Below are 24,300 nucleotides of genomic sequence, written 5' to 3' on the forward strand. Positions count from 1 at the left end.
GTTGGGACTGTGTGGTGCCTTTGGGGTTCACGGGAAAGACGTGCCCCACAGGTGAAAAAAAAGAAATATTTGTTTTATTTTACACATGCCTCTGTGTGAATCTGTGTCAGGTCGGGCGCATATATAGTGACTTTCTTACAATGGCCACAAAAGGTGTTCAAAAAAGAAATAAGGAGTGGCCTAAAAGGCAATTCTTGACAAGTTCTAAGCATTTTCCAGTAAACAAAATCCAATAAACATAGCAAAATAATTGCAAAAACATCAACATCCAAATACAGCTCCATCCAGCACCATCAATGATCAGCTGCTAGAGCTTCTGTTTCTCGGGCTTAAATGGCCAGGGGGAGCTCCATCTGTTGGGGAGCCACTTACAAATAACAAGAAACATAGCCACAAGTAAAAGGAAAGGAAAGTGCATAATTATAGACATAATAGAAGATCCATCCATCCATCCATTTTCTAACCCGCTGAATCCGAATACAGGGTCACGGGGGTCTGCTGGAGCCAATCCCAGCCAACACAGGGCACAAGGCAGGAACCAATCCTGGGCAGGGTGCCAACCCACCGCAGGACACACACACAAACACATCCACACACCAAGCACACACTAGGGCCAATTGAGAATCACCAATCCACCTAACCTGCATGTCTTTGGATCGTGGGAGGAAACCGGAGTGCCCGGAGGAAACCCACGCAGACACGGGGAGAACATGCAAACTCCATGCAGGGAGGACCCGGGAAGCGAACCCGGGTCTCCTAACTGCGAGGCAGCAGCGCTACCCACTGCACCACCGTGCCGCCCATAATAGAAGATACATAGATATAATAGCTTCAAAACAACAATAACATACGAGTTTTAGATGGATAACGTCATGATTTAAAGAATCCCAAAGAATGAACAATCACTCAAAATGCCCACTAGAGGGGGGCACCGTCAACCCAGGCTAGTCATACAAAAAGAGCAATAAAGAATCTTTACAAATAAAAGATTTCTTTTCAAAAAGCTCTGTTAAACAGCAAAACTCCAAAGAGCACAAAAGACACAGCAAGGAATGCCCGAATGGGCAAAGGCAATCAAGGCAAACAAGGCCCAATCACAAATCCTGCAAATGACCGAACCTAAGATGAAAAATCTAGTAAATCACAAAAGCATAAGAATAATGACATGAGAAACTCGCCGCCCCTGTTAGTGCAGTCACACCAAAGCACAGGGGCCTGTGGGTAAAGACTGAGGGCAGTCCTCTGCCTTGATTGACAGGTGACCCCGCCTCTCGGGGAACCACCCACAAAGTACGGGTTAGATAGCAGAATTCGCTTTGACACATAAAAACCTAAATAAGCCACCATGATAAAATAAAATAGACAAAAATGAGACATTTGAACCACAGCTGGGGTGGGAACCCTGACTGAAACATCCATCCATTTATAGACACAGATACCTCAGGGTTTGAGTTATGGGCTGCCAAAGCCTGCTAGTTGGGAGTCATAAACACATCACATGCACATTTATGGACCAATCAGAGTCACCGCTTTCCTCAAATGTATGTTTTTACTGTGGGCAGTTGACAAAAATACAAAATAAGTGAACTGAAATGACATAACATTTTCTCAGCAGCAGCCCTTTTACAGAAGCTCTGTAATTCTCTCTCTTTTTCTTTTTATTTCTGAACGTATTTACTAGTTACTAGTCTTATTTAAAATCAGAACTGATCTGGCTTCTGGCTTGTAACTTATAGTAGCCACTGAAAATCGAATAAATGGATTTCAAATGGATCTTAAATTTTCCGACAAATGGCAATGCATGCAAACCCAGGCACCGGCTTGTCTGGACTGCAAACCTGAATTTAGTCACGAAGAGGACCTGAAGGCTGCCTAATGTCTGCAACACCTGAAACAGTAAGAGATACTGAGAAAATGAAAGCGGGCTGTATGAAATATTCCGTAATCAGCTACTCGTACTGCGATCGCCTAAGCAGCTCAGTTACACTTTACCACAGGAGCTGTTTGTCCACAGACAGAGAGGGAGACGTAGGGGATTGAGAGTAAAAGCAATGAAAAGGTTTTTAGAACTGATCTGCCATCTATTGTAATGGGAAATGTTTGATCGCTGTCAAATAAGATGGATGAACTGTCTGCACTTAAAAGTGCGGTGGCATTTTGTGCTTTATGGAGAGCTGGCTTAAACCTGACACACCTGACACTCTGTTAATGCTGGATCGATTTCATCTTGTACAAACAGACAGAAACGCAGTGCGGTGCGGAAAAAAGACAGGAAGGGGACCGGTCATCTACATGAACGAAGAATGGTGTAAAAAGTAGCAGATTACAGTTACAACTACAGTTTGCAATTCAGACATTGAAATCCTGGCTGTCAGAATCTGTCCACATTATTTACCCAGGGAGATAAATGACATTGTCCTTATTAACGTTTATATTCCTCTCTCTGCACATGGGGACCTAGGAACAGAAATGATTCATTCTGTCACCGACACTTTAATGATGAATCACTCTGACCATGCAGTTATAATATGTGGGGCCTTCAATCACATGACTTTGGAACTAACAATGACAAATTTCTAGCAGTTTGTGACCAGTTCCACTCAAAGATGTTACCGATGTGTTGAAGTGTAAACTACTGGCAGCTTCAGACGATTCTGACCGCAACCTCATTCATCTTATTGCCAGCTACGAGCCTGTTATTATTATTATATAACCTGTCACCACCAGAATAGTGAGGAAGTGGAGCCAGGGGCCTGAAATGACTCTGAATGATGGCTTCCAAATGACAGACTGGGAAATGAGTGTGAGTTACAGTGGGTATAGAAAAGAATCCCACCCCCTTTGAAATATTCCCACGTGTTTTGCTTTACAGCCTTAAAAGTTGTGAACGCTGGCCCGGACACAGACAGACGGACATCTTATGTTCACCCAACACACCCTTTATTTACAATATTTACAGTAATACTTCACGTGCACCCCCACGTGCCTCCAGCACCGATCCCCCAAAGTCCAGGCCGCACAGTCCTTCGTCCCTCTCTTTCTGGCCACCTCCAGTCCTCTCTCCAGCTCCGTCTCTCTTCCACCCGACTTTCGCTACTGAATGAAGGGAGGCGGCCCCTTAAATAGGAACCCGGATGGGCTCCAGCTGCTTCCCGGCACTCCTCCGCAGACATGCCCCAGTGTGGCGGAAGTGCCGGCAGCGCCCCCGGAAGCCCTCCGGGTGTCCCCTGTCTTCTTCCCCCCAGCACTTCCTGGTGTGGCGGAAGTGCTGGGCTCCAGGGTTGTTCAGGCACCGGGGCGCTGCCTGGCGGTGGCCATGGGTCCCTACAGGGCTGGGCTTCCTCTACCCGTGGCCCGCAACGTAACCAGGGAGGTCGCCCCCTCACGGTCTGGAGGAGGTACAAGCCCTCCTCCGGTCCTCCTGGGCGATGCCACAAAGTAAACACACAAACTAATATTTTTTCCAGCTTTACTTACTCAATGCAATCTCTAACATCCAAGTGAAAGAAATCACAGCTACAGTTCAGAAGAATTTTAAAAAATAAAAAACAAGAAATCGTGAGATTAATAAGGGATCACCCCCCCCAAACTCAATCAGGTGTCAGTGCCCACCATTTCCATTGTGGTTACTGGCTCCCTTCCTCTGGTTAACAGGTGTAATGAGTGTGATTAGTGAAGCTGTTCCTGGTCCATTCATTCCCTTGCTTGGTAGAGCAACTGACAGCAAACACCAGACTACAGCTGGCAGGCCACTTTCAGAAGATCTCAGGGGTAGAGTTGTGGACAGACATAAGGCAGGAGATGGAGACAAAAACATCTCAAAGGCTTCATCAATCCCAAAGAACTCAGTAAAGTCCATCATAAAGAAGTGTTTGGTACTACTAGGACCCTGCAAACTGGATGAAAGAGCAAGGAGCACACTGGTAAGAGAGGCTACCAAGAGGGCAATGGCCACTTTAAAGGAGTTACAGGCAAAGAGTGGTCATTAATGGTGTGCTTGTGACAACAATTTCAGAAGCGCTCCACAATGGTGGCTTGTTCGGGAGGGTCACAAGGAAAAAGCCACTTCTCAAGAAAGGCCACATTAAGGCTCGTTTGAGCTTTCCCAGAATGCACCTTGGAGATTCTGATGCCAAGTGGAAAAAGGTCTTATGGTCAGATGAGACCAAAATCAAACTATTTGGCCTCAACACCAAACGGTACACCAATGCAGCTCACCATCCACAACACAACATACCGACAGTAAAGCATGGAGGGGGCAGCATCCTGTTCTGGGGGGCCTGAGGCTCTCATTAGGGTAGAAGGAAATTCTTCAAATTCTTGAAGAAAACCTGCTGCCCTCTGCCAGAAAGTTGAAGATGAGCAGAATGTTCACCTTTCAACACGACCACAACCAGAAGCACAAAGCAAAACTGAGCACACGGTGGCTGAAGGAGAACAAAGTGAATGTCCTGGTGTGGCCAGTCAGAGCGCAGACCTAAACCACAGTGAAAGATCTGAAGATGGCAGACCACCAATGCCCACCATCCAATGTGACCGAACTTGAACAGTTAAACAGTTAAACGGTAAAGAAGAGTGGGGGCAAATATCGAGGTGTGCAAAACTGATAGAGAAGAATCAACAGACTCAAGGCTGTCATTAAAGCAAAAGGGGGGTCAACAAAATGACACTGACATGGGGGGGGGTCTTTATTAATCTCAGTGGGTCCTGTTTTTGATTTTTATAATTTTTCTGAACTGTAGCTGTGATGTCTTTCACTTGGATGTTAAAAGTGGGAAGAAATATTTTTTGTATGTGCTTTCATTTAAGGCTGTAAAGCAAAAAAAATGGGAATATTTTGAAGGGGGGAATTCTTTTCTATACTCACTGTATATGGGAACGATATTGAGGGACAGCATCACAGTCTGTATTAACTTCTGTGTCAGCACAGTGATACCCACAAAGACATTGTGTCGCTTTCCAAACAACAAGCCTTGGACTGTTAAGGAGCTGAAAGGTCTTCTGAGTGAAAAAAGCGAAGAGCATGGAAATCCAGTGATAAGGAAGCTGTGAACGACATCCAGCGTGTGCTAAAGAAAAGGCTGAGTGAAGGAAAGGAAGCTGACAAAGATAAAATAGGAAACAAACTCACTCAGCATAACATAAAGGATGGCTGGAATAGATGAGGGACCGTTACTAGACATAAGTAATCCAGGCCTCAGGTGCTAAAAGGGTATGTGGACACAGCTAACACCCTGAACCAATTTTTTAATAGAATTTTCCTCCCACTACCACCTTCTTCCAATGAGTCATTGAAGAACTGGTTTTAGAGCTGGTCTACCGTCTACTGTAATGGAAAATGTTTGATCACTGTCAAATAACATGGTTGAGCTGTCTGCGCTTATAGCCTCCCTACTTTATCAACAACTCCTACCACGTCAACTGGAATGGCCAATGACTAGTCCACCTCTGACCATCAGTGTGAACTGTCCATAAATGAAGACCAAGTAAGGAGACAACTGATGAAGCTACGCACTGGAAAACCTGCGAGGCCAGATAGACTCAGTCCTCCAGTTCTTAAGGCCTGTGCTGACCAACTTATTGGTGTCCCCTGTCACCTATTCAGTTTGTCCCTAAGGATCCAGTATTGGCAGGTGCCTCTTCATCTAATGACTACAGAACAATGGCACTTATGTCTCACATAAGACCTTTGACAGAATGGTCCTGGACCACATGATTCCTCTTGTGGTAGACCACATGGACCCACCTTTGACACATTAGTCCTGGACTATACAAGTCCTCCTGTGGTAGACCACATAGACCTACTGCATCTTTGCCAACCAAGATTGGAGTGGAGGGTGAAATTATCTTTCTGCTCCACAAGGCTTATTCTCATCTGGAAAAAGCTGGCAGCACTGTGAGGATTCTGTTGTTTCATTTCTCCAGCACCTTCAATACCATCCAACCATCCCTGTTAAGGGGTCAGCTCAGAGACTTGCAGGCAGATGAGCCTATGGTGGAGCCTGTTGTGGTTAGGGCCTGAGTGTATACATATATCTATATATGTGTGTGTTATTATTTAGGGTGCGGGAGTAGACCAATCCAATAATGAACTTGACAAGTGTATTGGGGTAAACAGACGATAACACAGGCTGTAAAAGTTCCAACTGTGTTAGTGCCAAGTGTTACTCAGGCAACAGAATAGGCAAGTCTTGCATAGACATCATGCCCAAATGTTACCTGGGCAATGGCGTAGACACAACTTCTCCTAGCCTCATAATGGCATCTCATAAGAAACGCATCTCATCAGCAGTGATGATGAAGTGAATCTGCCTTCAAGTAGTGATACTGAAACGGTCAGTGAAACCGAAAGATGCTGGTGAATTGGAAAGTGACGCTTGCGTCACTCGCACATGTGCAGTGTGCTGTTCATATTATTATTGTTATTATTCATCATTAGTATTATGATTTGTATCATTAGTAAACTTTCTACACTTCTGCCTTTGTACTTTTAGTGTATTGCACGTTTTACAGCAGAAGGATTTAATAACAATGTCGTTTTTCAAGACAAAAAATGGAATGCTTTTTACATATTTTTTTGAGAAACAATGTAACGCTAAGAAGTTAAATATTTCTCCAGTGCCGTCAGTCCTATCTGGTCATCCCTGTTAAGGGGTCGGCTTATAGATATGCAGGTGGATGAGCCTATGGTGTCCTGGATGATGGACCATCTGTCAGGCAGGCTGGAGTTTGTGAGACTCAAGGACTGTGAGAGCAACATTGGAGCACCACCAGGAACAATACTGTCTCCTCCTCACTTCACTTTGTACACCTCAGAGTATAAATACAGTATAACAGCAAGTCATGTCATGTCATGAAACTCTCAGATGATTCTGCACTTATTGGGTTTATTGATAAGGGGGGTGAGATGGAGAAATGAGTCAGGTGGAGAACTTTGAGAATGGTCTGCAACTTAATATCAGCAAAACCAAGGAACTGCTTATTGACTTTTGCAGCACCTCTATGTCCAGTCACTATTCAAGGAGTGAATGTAGAGGAGGTCCACTCCTATAAGTACGTGTGGGGGTCCACATTAATGACAGGTTCAATTGGTCTCGGAACAGAGAAACTAGAAAAGAAAGGGCAGAGTAGGATCTTCTTCCTCAGGAGACTGTGTTCCTTTAATGTACTAAGTGACATTTTTCACCTCTTCTATAACTCTGTGATGGCAGTGCAATTTTCTACGCTGTGGTGTGTTGGGCTGATAACATCACTTCAGGAAAGGCCCACCAAATCAACAAGCTAATTAAAAGGGAAAGCCTGGTTATAGGACACATTCTCGATCCTCTGGAGGTCGTATTGAAAGAGGGAATTAAGGCAAAACCAAGTGCCATTATGAACAATGCTGCACATTCACTCCATGACACAGTAACACTGCAAACTTTCAGTCAAATTATTTAGCAGAAGTTTGTCAAGAAATTTGACCTTGCGGTCCTTTATACCAACAGCAATATGTTTAGACCAGAAGTGTGTGTATATATAGTTATTTACTTATTTATTTACCTATTTATTTACTTAAGGAGCTTTTGCAAAAAGCTAAAATCCCCCCCGGGAACAAATAAAGTTCTATCTGTCTATCTATTATATAGTGCCTTTCATATCTATCTATCTATCTATTATATAGTGCCTTTCATATCTATCTATCAATCTATCTATCTATTATATAGTGCCTTTCAGATCTATCAATCTATCTATCTATCTATTATATAGTGCCTTTCATATCTATCTATCTATCTATTATATAGTGCCTTTCATATCTATCTATCTATCTATCTATCTATCATATACTGCCTTTCATGTCTATCTATCTACAGTTGTGCTTGAAAGTTTGTGATCCGTTTAGAATTTTCTATATTTCTACATAAATATGACCTAAAACATCATCAGATTTTCACTTAAGTCCTAAAAGTAAATAAAGAGAAACCAGTTAAACAATTGAGACAAAAATATTATACTTGCTCATTTATTTATTAAGGAAATGATTGAATATTACATATTAGTGAGTGGCAGAAGTATGTGAACCTCACGGATGAGCAGTTAGTTTGAAGGTGAAATTCGAGTCAATGGTATGCCAATCAGGTGTGAGTGGGCATCCTGTGTTATTTAAAGACCAGGATCTATCAAAGTCTGCTCTTCACAACACATGTTTGTTGAAGTGTATCATGGCACAAACAAAGGAGATTTCTGAGGACCTCACAAAAAGAGTTGTTGTTGCTCATCAAGCTGGAAAAGGTTACAAAACCATCTTGAAAGAGTTTGGACTCCACCAATCCACAGTCAGACAGATTGGGTACAAATGGAGGAAATTCAAGAGCATTGTTACCCTCCGTAGGAGTGGTCGACCAACAAAGATCACTCCAAGAGCAAGGCACACGCGTAATAGTCGGCGAGGTCACAAAGGACCCCAGGGGAACTTTTAAGCAACTGAAGGCCTCTCTTACACTGGCTGATGTTCATATTCATGAGTCCACCATCTGGAGAACACTGAACAACAATGGTGTGCATGGCAGGGTTGCAAGGAGAAAGCCACTGCTCTCCAAAAAAAAATTGCTGCTCGTCTGCAGTTTGCTAAAGATCACGTGGACAAACCAGAAGGCTATTTGAAGAATGTTTTGTGGACGGATGAGACCAAAATAGAACTTTATGGTTTAAATGAAAAGTGTTCTGTTTGGAGAAAGGAAAACACTGCATTCCAGCATAAGAACCTCATCCCATCTGTGAAACGTGGTGGTGGTAGTATCATGGTTTGAGCCTGTTTTGCTGCATCTGGGCCAGGACGGCTGGCCTTCATTGATGGAACAATGAATTCTGAATTATATCAGAGAATTCTAAAGGAAAATGTCGGGACATCTGTCCATGAACTGAATCTCAAGAGAAGGTGGGTCATGCAGCAAGACAACGACCCTAAGCACACAAGTTGTTCTACCAAAGAATGGTTCAAGAAGAATAAAGTGAATGTTTTGGAATGGCCAAGTCAAAGTCCTGACCTTAATCCAATCGAAATGTTGTGGAAGGACCTGAAGAGAGCAGATCATGTGAGGAAACCCACCAATATCCCAGAGTTGAAGCTGTTTTGTTCTCCAAGCCGGTGTGCAGGAATGAGCAAAAGTTACTGGGAACGTTTAGTAAGGGGAGTCACACCAGATACTGAAAGCAAAGGTTCACATACTTTTGCCACTCACAAATATGGAATATTCGATCATTTTCCTTAATAAATAAATGACCACGTATAATATTTTTGTCTCATTTGTTTAACTGGTTTTTCTCCATCCATATCTGGGGAGACATCCAATCCAAACAACGACAACTTTCATTTCTATAGCTCATTTTCATACAAATAACGTAGCTCGAAATGCTTTATATGATAAAGAAAGAGGAAAAAAAAGACAAGATCAGAATTAAAATCAGAAAACACTAATTAACAAAGAATAAAAGTGAGGTCCAATGGGCAGGGAGGACAGAAAAAAAAAACTCCAGACGGCTAAATAAAATCTGCAGGGGTTCCAATCCACAAGACCACCCAGCCCCCTCTGGGCATTCTACCCAACATAAATGACCTCAATGAGTCCTCATTGTATTCAGGGTTGTCATGGAAGGACTTGATGATGACGGTCATGTGGACTTCTGGCCTTTAATCCATCAATGTACTGTAGATACATCACGGTGCTTTGATTAGATGGTGGTGGTGCAAGTCGCCACCACAGAAAAACGGAAAAAGAACAGAAGAGAGAGTAGGGGTCAGGACAGATTTTGGAGCCACCATGAATAGTAATGATAATTAATTGAATATGCAGAGCATCGGGATTAAATTAAAATGAAGTTACGAGAAAGCCATGTTACAGTAATGTGTTTTCAGCAGTGTTTTAAAGAGTTCCACCGTATCAGCCTGGTGAATTCCTATTGGCAGGCTATTCCACATTTGAGGTGCCTAACAGCAGAAGGCCGCCTGCCCGCCTCGCCACTTCTTTTAAGTTTAGCTCTTGGAATTCTAAGCAGACACTCATTTGAAGATCTGAGGTTATAATTTGGAGTGTAAGATGTCAGAAATACTGATATATAAGAAGGAGCAGATTATTTAAGGCTTTGTAAACCATAAGCAGTCAATTCTGAATGACACAGGTAACCAGTGTAACAAAGAGTGTTGTTCTCTATAGGAGAGTCCTGTTTCAAAAATAATTTTAATTTAATATGAACAAAATTCAATTATTAGAGCTCATTCTCAGTGAAGCACTATGACTTCTAGGCACTCGAAGTGCTCGCAGCGCTCCCTCTCCCTCCCTCAGTCCCATATGCGTAGTGAACGTGTTGAGGGTCATTTGTCCAACCTTGGTGCAGTGAAGTGTTTTTCTGAGACCGAGTTTACCTCACTTAATTCATCTCTCATGTTCCTTTCCTAGCTAGTCCAGTAAGGTAAACCTGATATGTTATAATTCTTGCATGTACAGGAGTTCAGTCGCGGTTCTTGACCTTTCAGGTCTTCCATGTCACAAGAGCGTCTGACCAAACTGGCTTTAATCAGAACTGAAAAAGAATCCTTCACAGATGATGTAAAAAATCAAGTAGTACAACTGTTTTAGGAGATGAGATCTAATTTGGGGAAACAAACTTAAATGAATATTTTATTTGAATGAAGTGTTTATTTCTTATTTAAAATGCCTTTCCTTACTAGTCACTTTGGCAGCACCTCACCTCAGGGGGCATACAATCAAGGAGTTTGTCTCGGGCATCTTCTAGCCTCTGCACGCCACTTTCTGTATCTGCCAGCTAAGAGAACTAATAACATGGCAGCCACGGCGAGAATATACAAGACAGCAACTGGACATGGGATTTGAACACAGGATTGTAGATCGATGTCACTGCTGCGCTATCGTGCCACCCATTACTAAAATAAGTGGGCTAACTTTACAGAACAAAATGAGTAAAGTCAAATGAAATCATGAAAGCACACAGTGCTGGGACCCCTGGACTACAGGTGTAGACACACAACATGCGTAAAATAAGAGACGTAACGACGAGGAATGGTGATTTCTAAATGGAACAAACAGTAGCTTCTAGTGATGGGTCGTTCTTGAACGATTCGTTCATTTTGAACGAATCTTTAATGTGACTCGGGAAGAACGAGTCGTCTCGTGTGAGTGATTCGTTCAGTCGCGCATGCGCATTTGCGCAACTTCCTATAGTTTCTGTATTGGAATTGACTCACCTGTTTCGAGTCTTCGGGTTTTTCGAGTCGTTCGTTCATCACGTGACAGCCCCATAAGCTTAACCAACTCAGTCTGAGCCTGAAACAGAATTGAACGAAATGACTCGAAAAATGATTCGTTCATTTTGCTGAACGAGACTCAAAGATCCGAGTCAGTAAAATGATCCGAACTTCCCATCACTAGCTTCGGCGTCTTCCCCTGATTTTAAACCGTGAACCTGTATGGTTTACCGTACTCCTTGCTGGGTTTAGTTTCGCCGACCGCTCATACGTGGAATTTTCATGCCTTCCTACCTCTATAAGTGAACTGATTCGATGCTAAGGTGTCAATCTAATCCAGCTGTCAAATGAGCAAACAACACAGAGTTGACGGGCATGCGCTTCACCAACCAAATGTTCAGGCAGTTGGAGTTAGAGGCGGGGTTTTCTTTACCCGCCGTACAATGAATTGGCAGCATCGATAATCGCGGCAAAAGAGGTTGGCGGGCTTTATTGAGCGACCCGGAGAGACGGCGACACGGGAGGAAGCGGCGGCGATGTGTCGAGTGTCGCGGGCAGACAGCTCGTCTACAAGGAGAAGCTCTTGTTAAATGGCGGTTTTATCAACTCCCGTTGGCACAGGTAAAGAGTACAGAGCTTCTTTATCAGCGCGAATTCAGGGTGCACGGGGTCAGGCGGCCTAAACATTTTTAAAACGGGACGGTTTTTATATCAAGGTCACTTGGGTGCAGGTCTAGAAATAGGAAGATTTTTATAACAGCCAGTTGTTTAAGTACAACTTTCACACTGCAGCTCATTTCCAAGTTTTTCACTCGTGTGACACTGGCGATATTTTTAGAGAAGTGTGATTTGCAAGTAAATAAATAATTAAATAAAACATGGAATCAACAAAGATGACGTTAGCTAATCGGCTGGCTGCTTATTCGCCTGGACTTATTCTGTGCTGAGAAGAAAACAGCATCCTACAAGATATATACAGTACATTGAGTGGTGTCATTAAAATTAATCATTTTTAAAAAAATAATTAATATTCCACATTTTCAGCGAGCATACAAATAGGTTACACAGTTTTTAGACAAGATATACACCTTTGTTAAATTGCAGTTAAGTTTTGTTCTGATCAAAATGGGTACACTTGTCATATTTTCCTGGCACTCTTGCCAAACTCCCATATCTAATGAATAGAATTAAAAGTGGTGTTTAATGGGCACTACAAAGGGTGAAATCTCACCAGGCTATCTTAGATTCTCTCAGTTTTGAGACAAGACAGACTCCTCTGTTGAGTGCACCTGTTGGACTACGAAAAACTCAAGTACAGCTTAACAAAGGCATCTGTCACGAGTTTCAAATGCTGACGTATGAGCACAGAAACAGGCTACCTGATTAAGTGACATTTAACGGCAAGAATTGGTTTGGAATGCAACCCTTTGAGCATATTCACATCTCAGTCTTTTCTGTAGTGTTTTAAAGCTCGACTCAAACACTTTTAAACCACGTGTAAAGCTGTTTGCCCTTATCTTTAATGACATTGTTCACGTCTAAGCGTTGTAGCAGGGAGCGGTATAGAAAACTCCTGTCAGGATCAGTTTTCTTGGTGATTTCAGCCAGACACTTGCTCCAATAAAATGAATGGCAATGCTTATTAAAAAACCAAGGAGCTGGTGGTGGATTTTAGGAGGCTTAGGTCCCTCGCGGACCCCATGATCATCAGAGGTGACTGTGCAGAGGGTACAGACCTATAAATACCTGGGAGTGCAGCTGGATGATAAACTGGACTGGACTGCCAATACTGATGGTCTGTGTAAGAGAGAACAGAGCCGACTATACGTCCTTAGAAGGCTGGCGTCCTTCAACATCTGCAATAAGATGCTGCAGATGTTCTATCAGACGGTTGTGGCGAGCTCCATCTTCTACGCAGTGGTGTGCTGGGGAGGCAGCATAAAGAAGAGGGACAAACTGGTGAGGAAGGCAGGCTGTATTGTAGGCACGGAGCTGGACAGTTTGACATCCGTGGCAGAGCGACAGGCACTGAGCAGACAGACTCCTGTCAATCATGGAGAATCCACTGAACAGTTTCATCTCCAGACAGGAGCAGCTTCAACGACAGACTGCTGTCACCGTCCTGCTCCACTGACAGACTGAGGAGACCCCACACTATGCGACTCGAGGGGTAAACGTTAACATTATACAAAGTTATTGTCTGTTATACCTGCATTTTTATCAGTCTTTAATATTGTTTTTTATCAGTATGCTGCTGCAGGAGTACGAGAATTTCCCCTTGGGATTATTAAAGTATCTATCTATCTGTCTATCTATTGTGGTAGATAGGGGGCGCTCTCGCTCCCTTGAACCCCTGTCCACGACTCCAAACACCAGGTAAAAGTGCAATAATTCTTTGTTTTATTATATTAATGTGCACCAAGCACCCTTCACTCCACACTACTGATAAACCAATTACACACAATCAATAATCAACAATCCTCCAATCCCAGACGCGTTGCCCTCCTACCACCCAGCTTAGCTTGCCATCTGGGAGCTTCCTCAGTCCTTTTATTTTCCCTGACCGGAAGTGTTCCCAATCCCAGTCCATGTGACTCTTAATCACTTCTGGGTCAGGTACAAGTCCTTTCTTTTCACCCCAGAAGCTCGTCGCTCTTCCTCTGACTCACTTCCGGGATATAGGGCACAAAGAGGTCTTCGGTCCTCCCTGCAGCTCTCTTTTGCGGCCCCTGTGGTATCCAGCAAGGTCTTGTTTAAAAACTACATGTCCCATGACTCCCTGCTGGTCTTCGGGGCACCTCCATACTGCATCTGGCGGCCTGGGGGTATTGGACGGGATGACAAGCTGGCCACATCTCACAATACTCCTCCCCCAGCAGAAAACCAAGGTTTTGCGCGTCCTGTCCCACACAGGACATCTTCCCCCAAGAAGATCCAAAGACCGGGTCCTGGCAATGCAGTTGCCACTCCCGTGTGAACCTAGGAGGAACATTGTATAAATAAATATTTTGTTTTTCTGCCCTCCTAGGACAACCTCTCCACTCGTGTCCCGGTCTGCGGCATTCATAGAACAGCCGCGGTCCCCTTGGTAGTCTCACTCTGTGGGACTTTAAGCACCTGGGTACTTCTGGTGCCTCCCCCTTCTCCGCTGAGGAGAATTCCCCGGCCGCCTTTGTGCTCTTATGGCCCTTTTCCAACTTGTCAGGAGACTCCTGCTTTAACTTAGAGCTCTCCTGTTTTCTTTGGGGCTTGTTCACAGTCTGGGTCTCTCTATTAAATAAAGAAAGCCCTTTTACTGTCTGCACCCCTTTAGTTTTATAAATTATCGGTGGCGGCATCTTTAGGGCCGCCTCGTTCCGGGAGCCAGCACTGTCTAGCTGCCCCGGATCGAACAGCCCTTCCACTGACCACTCCGTTACCAAACCAGCCTGTTTTGTAGGGCACGTCGTATATTGGCACCCGCTATTTATTAAAAGCCGGATTACACTGCGTCCCTCTAGCTTTATATTTGGTACGGGTTTCACATACCTGTACCGCCGCATCAAGAAATACGGGAGGCTCTACACCAAACTGCCGCACGTAGTCCCTCACCTTCGCCAGTGGCGCTTTGGCTGCAGCTCCCAACTCCCCGACAATCTTCTATATGCTTGTCAGGACCTGTAAGAAACTTACTACGGGCTTGATAAGTTTCTCGAGTTCCCGCAAGTTCATATTAATGTTTACTTCGGCCGGCAGGAGACTTACTTCCTTGTTCGTCTTACCTGCCGATCGGGAGCCAATGAGCACGTCTGTTTCTGGCACGTTCTCTGACGGGTCTCGCAGAGGCTTCTGGGACTTGGAGTTTTCTGAGCGTCGGGTTGCCTCCTTCGGCGAACTGCGGTCTGTCTTTATTAATACTTTTTTGACATCCCGATCAGCCATTTCCCGACCCTCCTTACCTTCTCACGGGGTGAGCGGTGCCTCTCTCGCCTCCCCCTTCCCCTTCGGAAAGTCCAAGTCACTTCCTTTGGGCTCAAAGGCACAAACAGCGGGATGCGGACCTCCTCCTTCCCAGCAAGCACCGGGTATGCTGTCGTGTCCCTCTTCGGCTATCATCATGCGGAAGTCATCTCCTAGGTGCTCTGGCTTCGACAGGAGCAGGCCGTTGTCTTGGGGGCAGTCTCCTTTTTCCCTCGGAGCCTCCAGGTGGTCATCTCCGAGGTACATGCACGGAACAAAGTGAGTAATAATAAACGGGTTATCATTAATGTTCCAAGCACGTACCTCAGAGCGATCGTTGATTCCTGGAGGTTTCTCCTGACTTGTAAGGCCGCTCCTTGACTCCTCCCGAGCATCGGCCATTGTACCTAAGGCTCATACCGGACTTGGATTTATTTTTGGGTTCTGGCAATGCTGTGATGATTCCTGACGCCGTTGTCTGTTCAGGGTTCACTGCCCACAGAAATTTTTGATGCAGGTCCTCCGCAATAGACGCTGGAGTATCCCGCCGACTACGCCACTGTGGTAGATAGGGGGCGCTCTCGCTCCCTTGAACCTCTGTCCACGACTCCAAACACCAGGTAAAAGTGCAATAATTCTTTGTTTTATTATAATAATGTGCACCAAGCACCCTCCACTCCACACTACTCATAAACCAATTACACACAATCAATAATCAACAATCCTCCACTCCCAGACGCGTTGCCCTCCTACCACCCAGCTCAGCTCACCGTCTGGGAGCTCCCTCATTCCTTTTATATTCCCTGACTCGGAAGTGTTCCCAATCCCAGTCCATGTGACTCTTAATCAATTCTGGGTCAGGTACAAGTCCTTTCTTTTCACCCCGGAAGCTCGTCGCTCTTCCTCTGACTCACTTCCGGGTTATAGGGCACGAAGAGGTCTTCGGTCCTCCCTGCAGCTACCTCTTGCGGCCCCTGTGGTATCCAGCAGGGTCTTGTATAAAAACTACATGTCCCATGACTCCCTGCTGGTCTTTGGGGCCGGTATGACAAGCCAGCCACATCTCACACTATCTATCTATCTATCTATCTATCTATCTATCTATCTATCTATCTATCTATCTATCTATCTATCTATCATATAGTGCCTTTCATATCTATCTATCTATCTATCTATCTATCTATCTATCTATCTATCTATCTATCTATCTATCTATCTATCTATCATATAGTGCCTTTCATATCTATCTATCTATCTATCTATCTATCTATCTATCTAGATGGTAAACAAACAAAAAAAAAATCAAAACAGCGGTTGGAGCATTTCTGCATACTTGTTCAAAGTCAGCGACTCACTAAACTGTCAAACAAGGAAACATGACAGCCCAGGATATTGTATGTTAATCAAGAAATGGCAACTGTAATATTTCTGTTTTTTAATCTTTAGTTGAATTTATTAAAAGCATATAACATTCCATACAAACAAGTCCATTTTAACAAAACTGAAATCAAATCAACTCCCACCCATGAGAAAGAGAGGAACACCAACAACCAAAACTGTTACAAGTGGTAAAGAGAGAAATGAGTCTTTTCTCCCCAGTATAAATGCGTATTCTAAAATGTTATCGATTAGGTCCTGCCAGGTTTTGAAAATGTTTTGCACAGATCCTCTAAGTGAGAATTTTTTTTCAATTTCAAATAGTATATAACATCAGTTACCTACTGACTTAACAGAGGTGGGTTAGGATTCTTCCATTTGAGCAAGACAAGTCTATGTGCTAATAGTGAGGCAAAGGCAATTACAGTTTGTTTGTTCTTCCCCACTTTAAGCCCCTCTGTAAGCCCACCATACACACAGCTGTTAATGGGTTAGGAGGGACTGTGACCCCAAGGCTGTCTGATAGGCATTTAAAGATTTTCATCCAGAATGTTGTTATTTTGGTTCATGCCGCCCAGAACATGTGGGCCCAGTGAGGCTGGAGCTCGATTGCAACGTTCACAGGTTGGATTTGTGCCCTGGCAACATCTTGGACAATTTCAAATGAGACAGATGTGCGTGATAAAGGATTTTAAGTTGAATAACTGCATGTTTTGCACATATGGAGCTCGAGTGAATTCTGTGCGTGGCTACCTTCCACTCTGTTTCTGAAATGTTAAGTCAGAGATTATTTTCCTACTGAAATCTGGGATCTTTAAAAGGAAGGGACTTTAAATTGTTTTTATATGTTATAGAAATGCTGTCTGAGTCCCCAAGACTGATCAATATCTCTTCTATAATAATAATGATAATAATTATTCTATTCTCTTCTATCCTTCTGGAATATAAAGAGGTGGGAGGTGAGGAAAACTGGGCAGATTTCACTTAGCAAAGTTTCTAATTTGGAGACAGTGGAGAAATAGTGTTGATAGCAGATTAAATTTGGAGTGTAATTGTTCATAGAATACAAAGACATTATTTATATACAAATCTGTAAATGATTTAATCCTATACATTCTCCAAACATTAAAAAAACTGTGTTAAGTTTGAGAGGGTGGTTATCATGTAGAGGTGGCACAGATAAAAGCTGCTCTGACTTGGAGTGCTTCCTACATTGGTTCCATATTCTGAGTGAATGAAGGACAATTGTGCTGTTAGTATATTGGCGATAAGTCATATTTGCTGGGCTACCAAGCAGGGAATATAAAGAAGGATTTAATTTCTATTGCAGGCCAAGCTAGCATGTGTTCATCTATTTGTGCCAGTGTCCAGGTTTTTATTTCTGTTGTGACAGGTTCCTTTTACAAAAGTCAGAACTTATCAGAACATTCAGAATTCTCCATCCATATTTGTCAGTAAAGGAATAAGCTCATGGGAGATTTTTGAGGGATATGAATCTTTTTATATGTTGAAAAGATTAAGCATGTATTAAATATTGCATTATATCTTTACATGATTCTGTACAGCCCCAAGCTGAAACTGTGACATCAGCCTAGTAGGATTTAACATTACAAAATGTAACGTGAAATGCGCATATTAATGTACTTGTCTGTTTTGCAACATCTGTTTGTAATTAATGGAATTTTTCAGGATGCTGCCTGAGTTGCCAGAAAAGTCCTCTAGACTTCCATTTGCTACAGAATTGGTTGAATGGTTGCTGACAGCACCTCCTCATCTTTACTGCGATCACCAGGATTAAAAGCACTAAAGTCACAGAAGACATTCTGGAGACACAACAATCGCCTCACAAACCACAAAATCATGGCAGGGAATTGTGTCAATCCTACTTTCCCAGTAAAACCCTTCTTTAAATGTGCCTGAAAAACAACACCATTAAGAATCTTAAAATTTACAACACTCAAGTGTGAATGGGCCCTTAAGGATAGATGCCACCGTCGTCTGTAATGGGGATTCTATTACATAGCCGCTGCCTTCTTACTGTTTGTATGATTAGTATTAGAGATTTTTATTGTCTCATACACTGCAAGAGCAGAACTTCTTGTGCCGCAATTCTGGTAATGTATAAATAAATACAGTAAATCAATAAGAGTAGCGGAAGATAAATAAATAAAGAGCCTAAATAAATAAATACAGTAAATTTGAATGAAGAAATGAAATAAGAAAGTAAATAAGAATGAAAAAAAGTGTAACGCACAGCACAATTTCACATAAACCAGCAGGTGGGTACAGAGCACAGTGCAGGGCAGGTAGGATCAGGTTACTGGGAGTTCAGCGACTTTATGGCTTGGGAGAAGAAGCTGTCCGTGGAGAGGGTGGAGTGAGGGGTGAGGCACCAGTAGAGCTTTCTAGAAGGCAGAAGTGAAAGCAGCGGATGAGCTGGGATGGGATGGATTGAGCTCTCCTCAGACATCTGGTTGAGTAGATGGCGAGAAGCTGTGGAAAGTCAGCCCCAATTATTTTAGAAGCCTTACAAACAGAGCTTTGGAGGAGTTGGCGATCCTGGCACACTGTGATGCATCCAGTCAAGATACTTTCAATAGGGCATCAGTAGAAGATCAGTAGTGTTTTGGTTCTCAACCCAAAGCTCTTTAGCCTTCTCAGGAAAAGGAGTCTATGGTTTATATATGTAGAAAAATTGTTTTATGAAAAGAAAAAAAAATACTTTAAGAGTTTAACAGAATAAACATGTATTGATGTGCCTAGAATATTCTTCGAACATTTTTGGAAGGGTGTTGTGCCCGTGCGTCTATGCGTTTGTGTTAAACATTTTTTGGATGTTATAACTTAAAGAAAAAATGGACTGATTCAGGTAAATAAATTGCACTCATTAATCCGAGCGCTGATTAGGTTTTTGATTAATTACAACCATTCAGCTTGGAGCTTTTAAAGTTCAAAGTTTTTAAAAGCTCATACTGACAACAGCCAAACCACTTCTCAGAAATTTACAAAAATTTGGGTTACACATTATGAGAAAGACAGATTTTTGTGAATTTAAAGTGCAAAAGTTTCAAGCTCAATAGATAAAGAGAATTATGTTTGTCGCAAGGGGGAATATTCCTCTAACAGAAGCGAAAGAAATAAAGCAAAAGCCCCCCTCAAATCTTCTTTCGGCTACTCTCGTTACGGGTTGTCACAGCTGATCATCTTTTTCCATATCTTCCTTTCCACTGCATCTTGCTCTGTTACCCCCATCACCTGCATGTCCTCTCTCACCACATCCATTAACCTTCTCTTAGGCTTTCCTCTTCTCCTCTTACCTGGCAGCTTCATCCTTAGCATCCTTGTTATCAGTATAACCAGCATCTCTCCTCTGCACACGTCCAAACCAACGCCATCTCACCTGTCTGACTTTGTCTTCCAACCTGAGCTGACCCTCTAATGTCCTCATTTCTAATCCTGTCCATCCTCATCACACCCAGTGCAAATCTTCACATCTTTAACTCTGCCACCTCCAGCTCTGTCTCCTGTACCACCATCTCCAGCCTGTATAACACAGCTGGTTTCACTACTGTCCTGTAGACCATCCCTGCCACTCTTGCTGATACCCGTCTGTCACAAATCACTCCTGGCACTCTTCTCCACCCTGCCTGCACTCTCTTCTTCACTTCTCTTCCACACTCCCTGTTACTCTGTATTGTTGACCCCAAGTATTTAAACTCACCCACCTTTGCCAGCTCTACTCCCCTCATCCTCACCACTGCACTGACCTCCCTCTCATTCACACACATGTATTCAGTCTTGTTCCCACTGACCTTCATTCCTCTCCTCTCCAAAGCATATCTCCAAGTCTCCAGGGTCTCCTCAACCTGCTCCCTGCTCTCGCTACGGATCACAATGTCATCAGCGAAAGAATTACTAAAAATAAGGAAAAAAAAACTGAAACAAACTAATAAGAAAAGAAACTTCACACTTGGCTGAAGAATAGAGAGCGGTCACCGTAAGGCACTATAAAGGTTTATTGCTGTTGGTATGGTGGATCTGCAGTAGCATTTCTTGACATGCTGCTCCTTAGTAATTCATTGGGTGACTGTCCCCCTTTGCTAATGTGTCATAGAGGGGACATGCAGCAGTAATGCTAGTCCTGAGACCGTCCCAGCTACACCAAGGATTTCAGATATTTCTTGTCTTATTTTGATGATTTTTTTTATTATAATTTTTGTAAGCTTATTATTGTCACATGTACAGAGTACAATGGAATTCTTACTTTCCCATGCTGATCAACATGCAGCACGTTGCCATACAACACAGCTTATTAGTGGCTATATTATGAAACGCCAAGTTTTTACATAAAAAAACTATTTATATAGATAGATAGATAGATAGATAGATATGAAAGGCACTATATAATAGATAGATAGATGTGAAAGGCTCTATAAGATAGATAGATAGATAGATAGATACTTTACTCTTTGACTAATTAACTGGCCATGCTCCACTTGTAGTAACTACAATTAAATGTTGATTAACGGAAGATTTCATTTATTTCCATTGAAATGAAATGGCAAATCAAATGACAAATCATTAAAGCCTACCTTTTGCTAGTCTCCTTTAGAATAATTATAAAGCAAATGAAGAGCGCATTGTAATGAAGATGCAGGCACCATACTCAGAAACAGTCAATTAACATCGATCAGGTCTTTTCACTCCTCACTGTAAATGTGGACTTGTGTTTGTAATAGAACTGTACTAGCAGAATACCCGCGCTTCGCAGTGGAGAAATAGTGAGTTAAAGAAGTTATGAAAAAGAAAAGGAAACATTTTAAAAATAACGTAAGATGATTGTCAATGTAATAGTCGTAGGCTTATTTTAGTATTGAGGGTGAACTCTTTGATGATTGTAAAGAGTTTCATTTGTGATTGTAAATGTTGTGTATGAGAAATGCACATTTTTAGGGTTAGGGTGAACGAAAAGGCAGGAGTCACCAGCAGGAAGACGTGAAGCAAGGCCAACAATACCAGGCCTGAAGTGGTGGAGTAAAGAAGACGTGAGCAATGAGCATGACGAACAGCTGAAGGAAGTAAGGAAGCAAGCGAGGAGGCACCTGAGCGCGGGATGTCATTAATGTATATAGGCAGGGAGCCAACCACATGGTACGTGCACGGACAGCAGTCGCGCGGAAAAAGGAAGGGTGACCAGGGGTGGCCGTTTTGCATCTCTGCCATGAAATAAATCGTCTGTTAATGAAAATAAGGAATGAAACCACCAAAAGGAGAGGTCAGTTCTGAAAGTTCCTTATGGCATAATGGTGAGAACTGACAAAAAGAAGACATTATTTTTGAAAGTTTGTTACGGGGCAAAGGCACGAAATGAAACATACTTAACGTTTGTAAGTACAGTGTAAAGGATGAGCATGGGGAAATGTGGGCTTCCTATGTGTATTGAAAGTCGCAGAAATAGTCAGGAGGGGTTTCCCATATCTACATATACAGTTTAGGGGGTACACCCGTTCACCCCCCCTTGGATGTATCAATAGGACATGAAACATACCTAACTTTTGTAAGTACACTGAAAGGAAAGAGCATGGGAAATTTCAGCTTCCCACCTATATGGAAAGTGGGAGAGTTATTGAGGAGTCAGTGAGGGCTTTGCCTTTAATATACAGTATAGAGATTTAAAAACTGATTTAAATTGGTGGCATGGCACTGTGTTTAGAATAAGCTAGATACAGAAAAGCACAGACAGCTAATTATTGAAAAATATGTTTTATCAAATGATTAAACACGATGCCAGAACAAACTAATCAGGAAAGCCTGCTCAATTACAGGGCAAAACCTAGACCTACTGGAAGCTAATGTGGAAAAGCGGATAGTGGCAAAATGATGCCATCCTGAAAAATCCCCTCCAAGAGGCATTCCCTTCAAACACTGGTAGTCACAGGCTCATTTCATCACGGTGTGCAAAGCAGTGCCTCTGGGGGTCTTTTCTGTCCACTTCACCCAGACAGTTCAGTACTTCCTCCCAATGTACTTGTTAAGTTCATTTTGAAATATCTACACCATATACATTTCTTTATTTATGGATGGATGGATTACTTGATTAGCTTTATTATTTGTCCTGTGAGTCCGTATCCTCTTGTTTTTTTTTTTATGTTCCTGCTGCTATGTTCGTCTGAATATCCCCATGGGATTAATAAAGTTTACCTGATCTGTCTAATCTAATAGAAGCCACACTTAAATTGAAGTTTATATTCATTGTCACACACACATTCATGCTTTTCATTTAGAAGGAGATGTGTAGGAAAACCACAGTCCTAGATGAAGTGCTTTAGGCCAAAGAAACTAACGAGAACATACAGATATTTGAACTGATGTTTCATTTTTGGTATACTTGGCATTGAACCAAAACAAACAGCAGATTTCTAAAATGGACTTTGGTGTGGGAATTGTTGCCAAAGAATGAAGAAATGTGCCTTCTTGGTCAGTCTGTCTTGTGTTTTGGTGCATGGCTCAATAGTAACAAACTAAGTATCGAGCCTGAAGACTATTTGAAAGGATAAATCAAGAGTAAACAAATTATTGCAAAATTCACATAGCTATAGGTCGGACAATTCATTACGTAATTTTTCAGATTTAGCCCAAAATATGTAAGTCCTAATATTTTATTCTTATTTATTTCCCTTTGTTCTTTTTTTGTACATTTTACTTTTTTAAATGAGAACATTATAATAATGTTCTACTAATCAACCATAAAATAGTAACCCACCCAATCTAACCATTTACCTGGAATTAAATACAGTAAGAACAAAGGAAACATACAAAACAAAAAAAGTAAAATAAGATTTAACCCCCACCCAAATGTTTAATTTTAGTTAATAAAAAAATGTGATTTTTTTTTTTAATTTAACTTTAAAGCAGACTAAAATGTAAAAAAAAAAAGTTGTATTGCACCTTGCATACATTTTGGTAAATTGCATTCTCATCAAACATGGAGAACCTGGCCACATTCTATTTTTAATAATAATAATAATAATACCTTTTATTTCTATAGCTCCTTTCTTACCTTTATCCCCCCTAACAGTGTTCTTTTTTTTTGTTCCCTATTGGCAGACCAAGGCCTCTGCTTACCCCCAGGGATCCAAATCCATCTGGTGTGCCCTGCGATATGCGTTTGGAAGACCTCTTGTTCTCAGCATCACATTTCGCTTTCTGGCTGATCTCCTGGGTTTTGCTGGTCCCCTTTGTATTTCTGGAATTGTTCACCATCTTGGCAAAGAGAACAAGACCTTCCTTCCTCCGGTAAGTGTTGGTGTCACCTGGGGATGTCCAGTAAAGCCCTGAGTGTTTCCTGTCTTCAGTTTCTGGTTTTCTTTAGTTGTGGATCATTCGTTTTATAGAATATCGTTTTCCACAGAGCCGTTTGTTGTATTGTGTTGTCCATGCTGTTCTCCTCCTCACCTGAGGACGTATTCCAAGCATCTTATTCACTTGTATATGATAGGTGTTAACTTTGGTTTTGTACAGTTCATTTATTGATTTCAAACAAGAAAATAATTTGCATTAAAAAGTCCAAAAAGTAAGTGGACCTGGTGGTGGTCTTCTGGCAAGTGCTTAGGATTCTTTGTGTTAACTGGGCTAAGAGACTGGAAGACAAGCATCTCTGTGGCTACCTGCAAGGTGAGAGTGATATACAGTGGTGTGAAAAACTATTTGCCCCCTTCCTGATTTCTTATTCTTTTGCATGT

At 42.4% G+C, this 24,300-nt stretch overlaps 1 protein-coding gene across 5 annotated transcripts in view; it reads left to right on the forward strand.

Moving 5' to 3' along the window:
- Nucleotides 1–24,300, forward strand: part of abcc8 (ATP-binding cassette, sub-family C (CFTR/MRP), member 8) — a 280,773-nt gene that overhangs the window by 91,718 nt on the left and 164,755 nt on the right. For all 5 annotated transcript variants that reach the window (XM_039738520.1, XM_039738527.1, XM_039738535.1 and 2 more), the window contains exon 7: nt 23,666–23,854. In XM_039738520.1, coding sequence (XP_039594454.1) covers nt 23,666–23,854 — 189 coding nt within the window. The remainder of the gene's footprint in view (nt 1–23,665; nt 23,855–24,300) is intronic.

Source organism: Polypterus senegalus, chromosome 1 (genome assembly GCF_016835505.1).
Source record: "Polypterus senegalus isolate Bchr_013 chromosome 1, ASM1683550v1, whole genome shotgun sequence".
Taxonomy (NCBI): Eukaryota; Metazoa; Chordata; class Cladistia; order Polypteriformes; family Polypteridae; genus Polypterus; species Polypterus senegalus.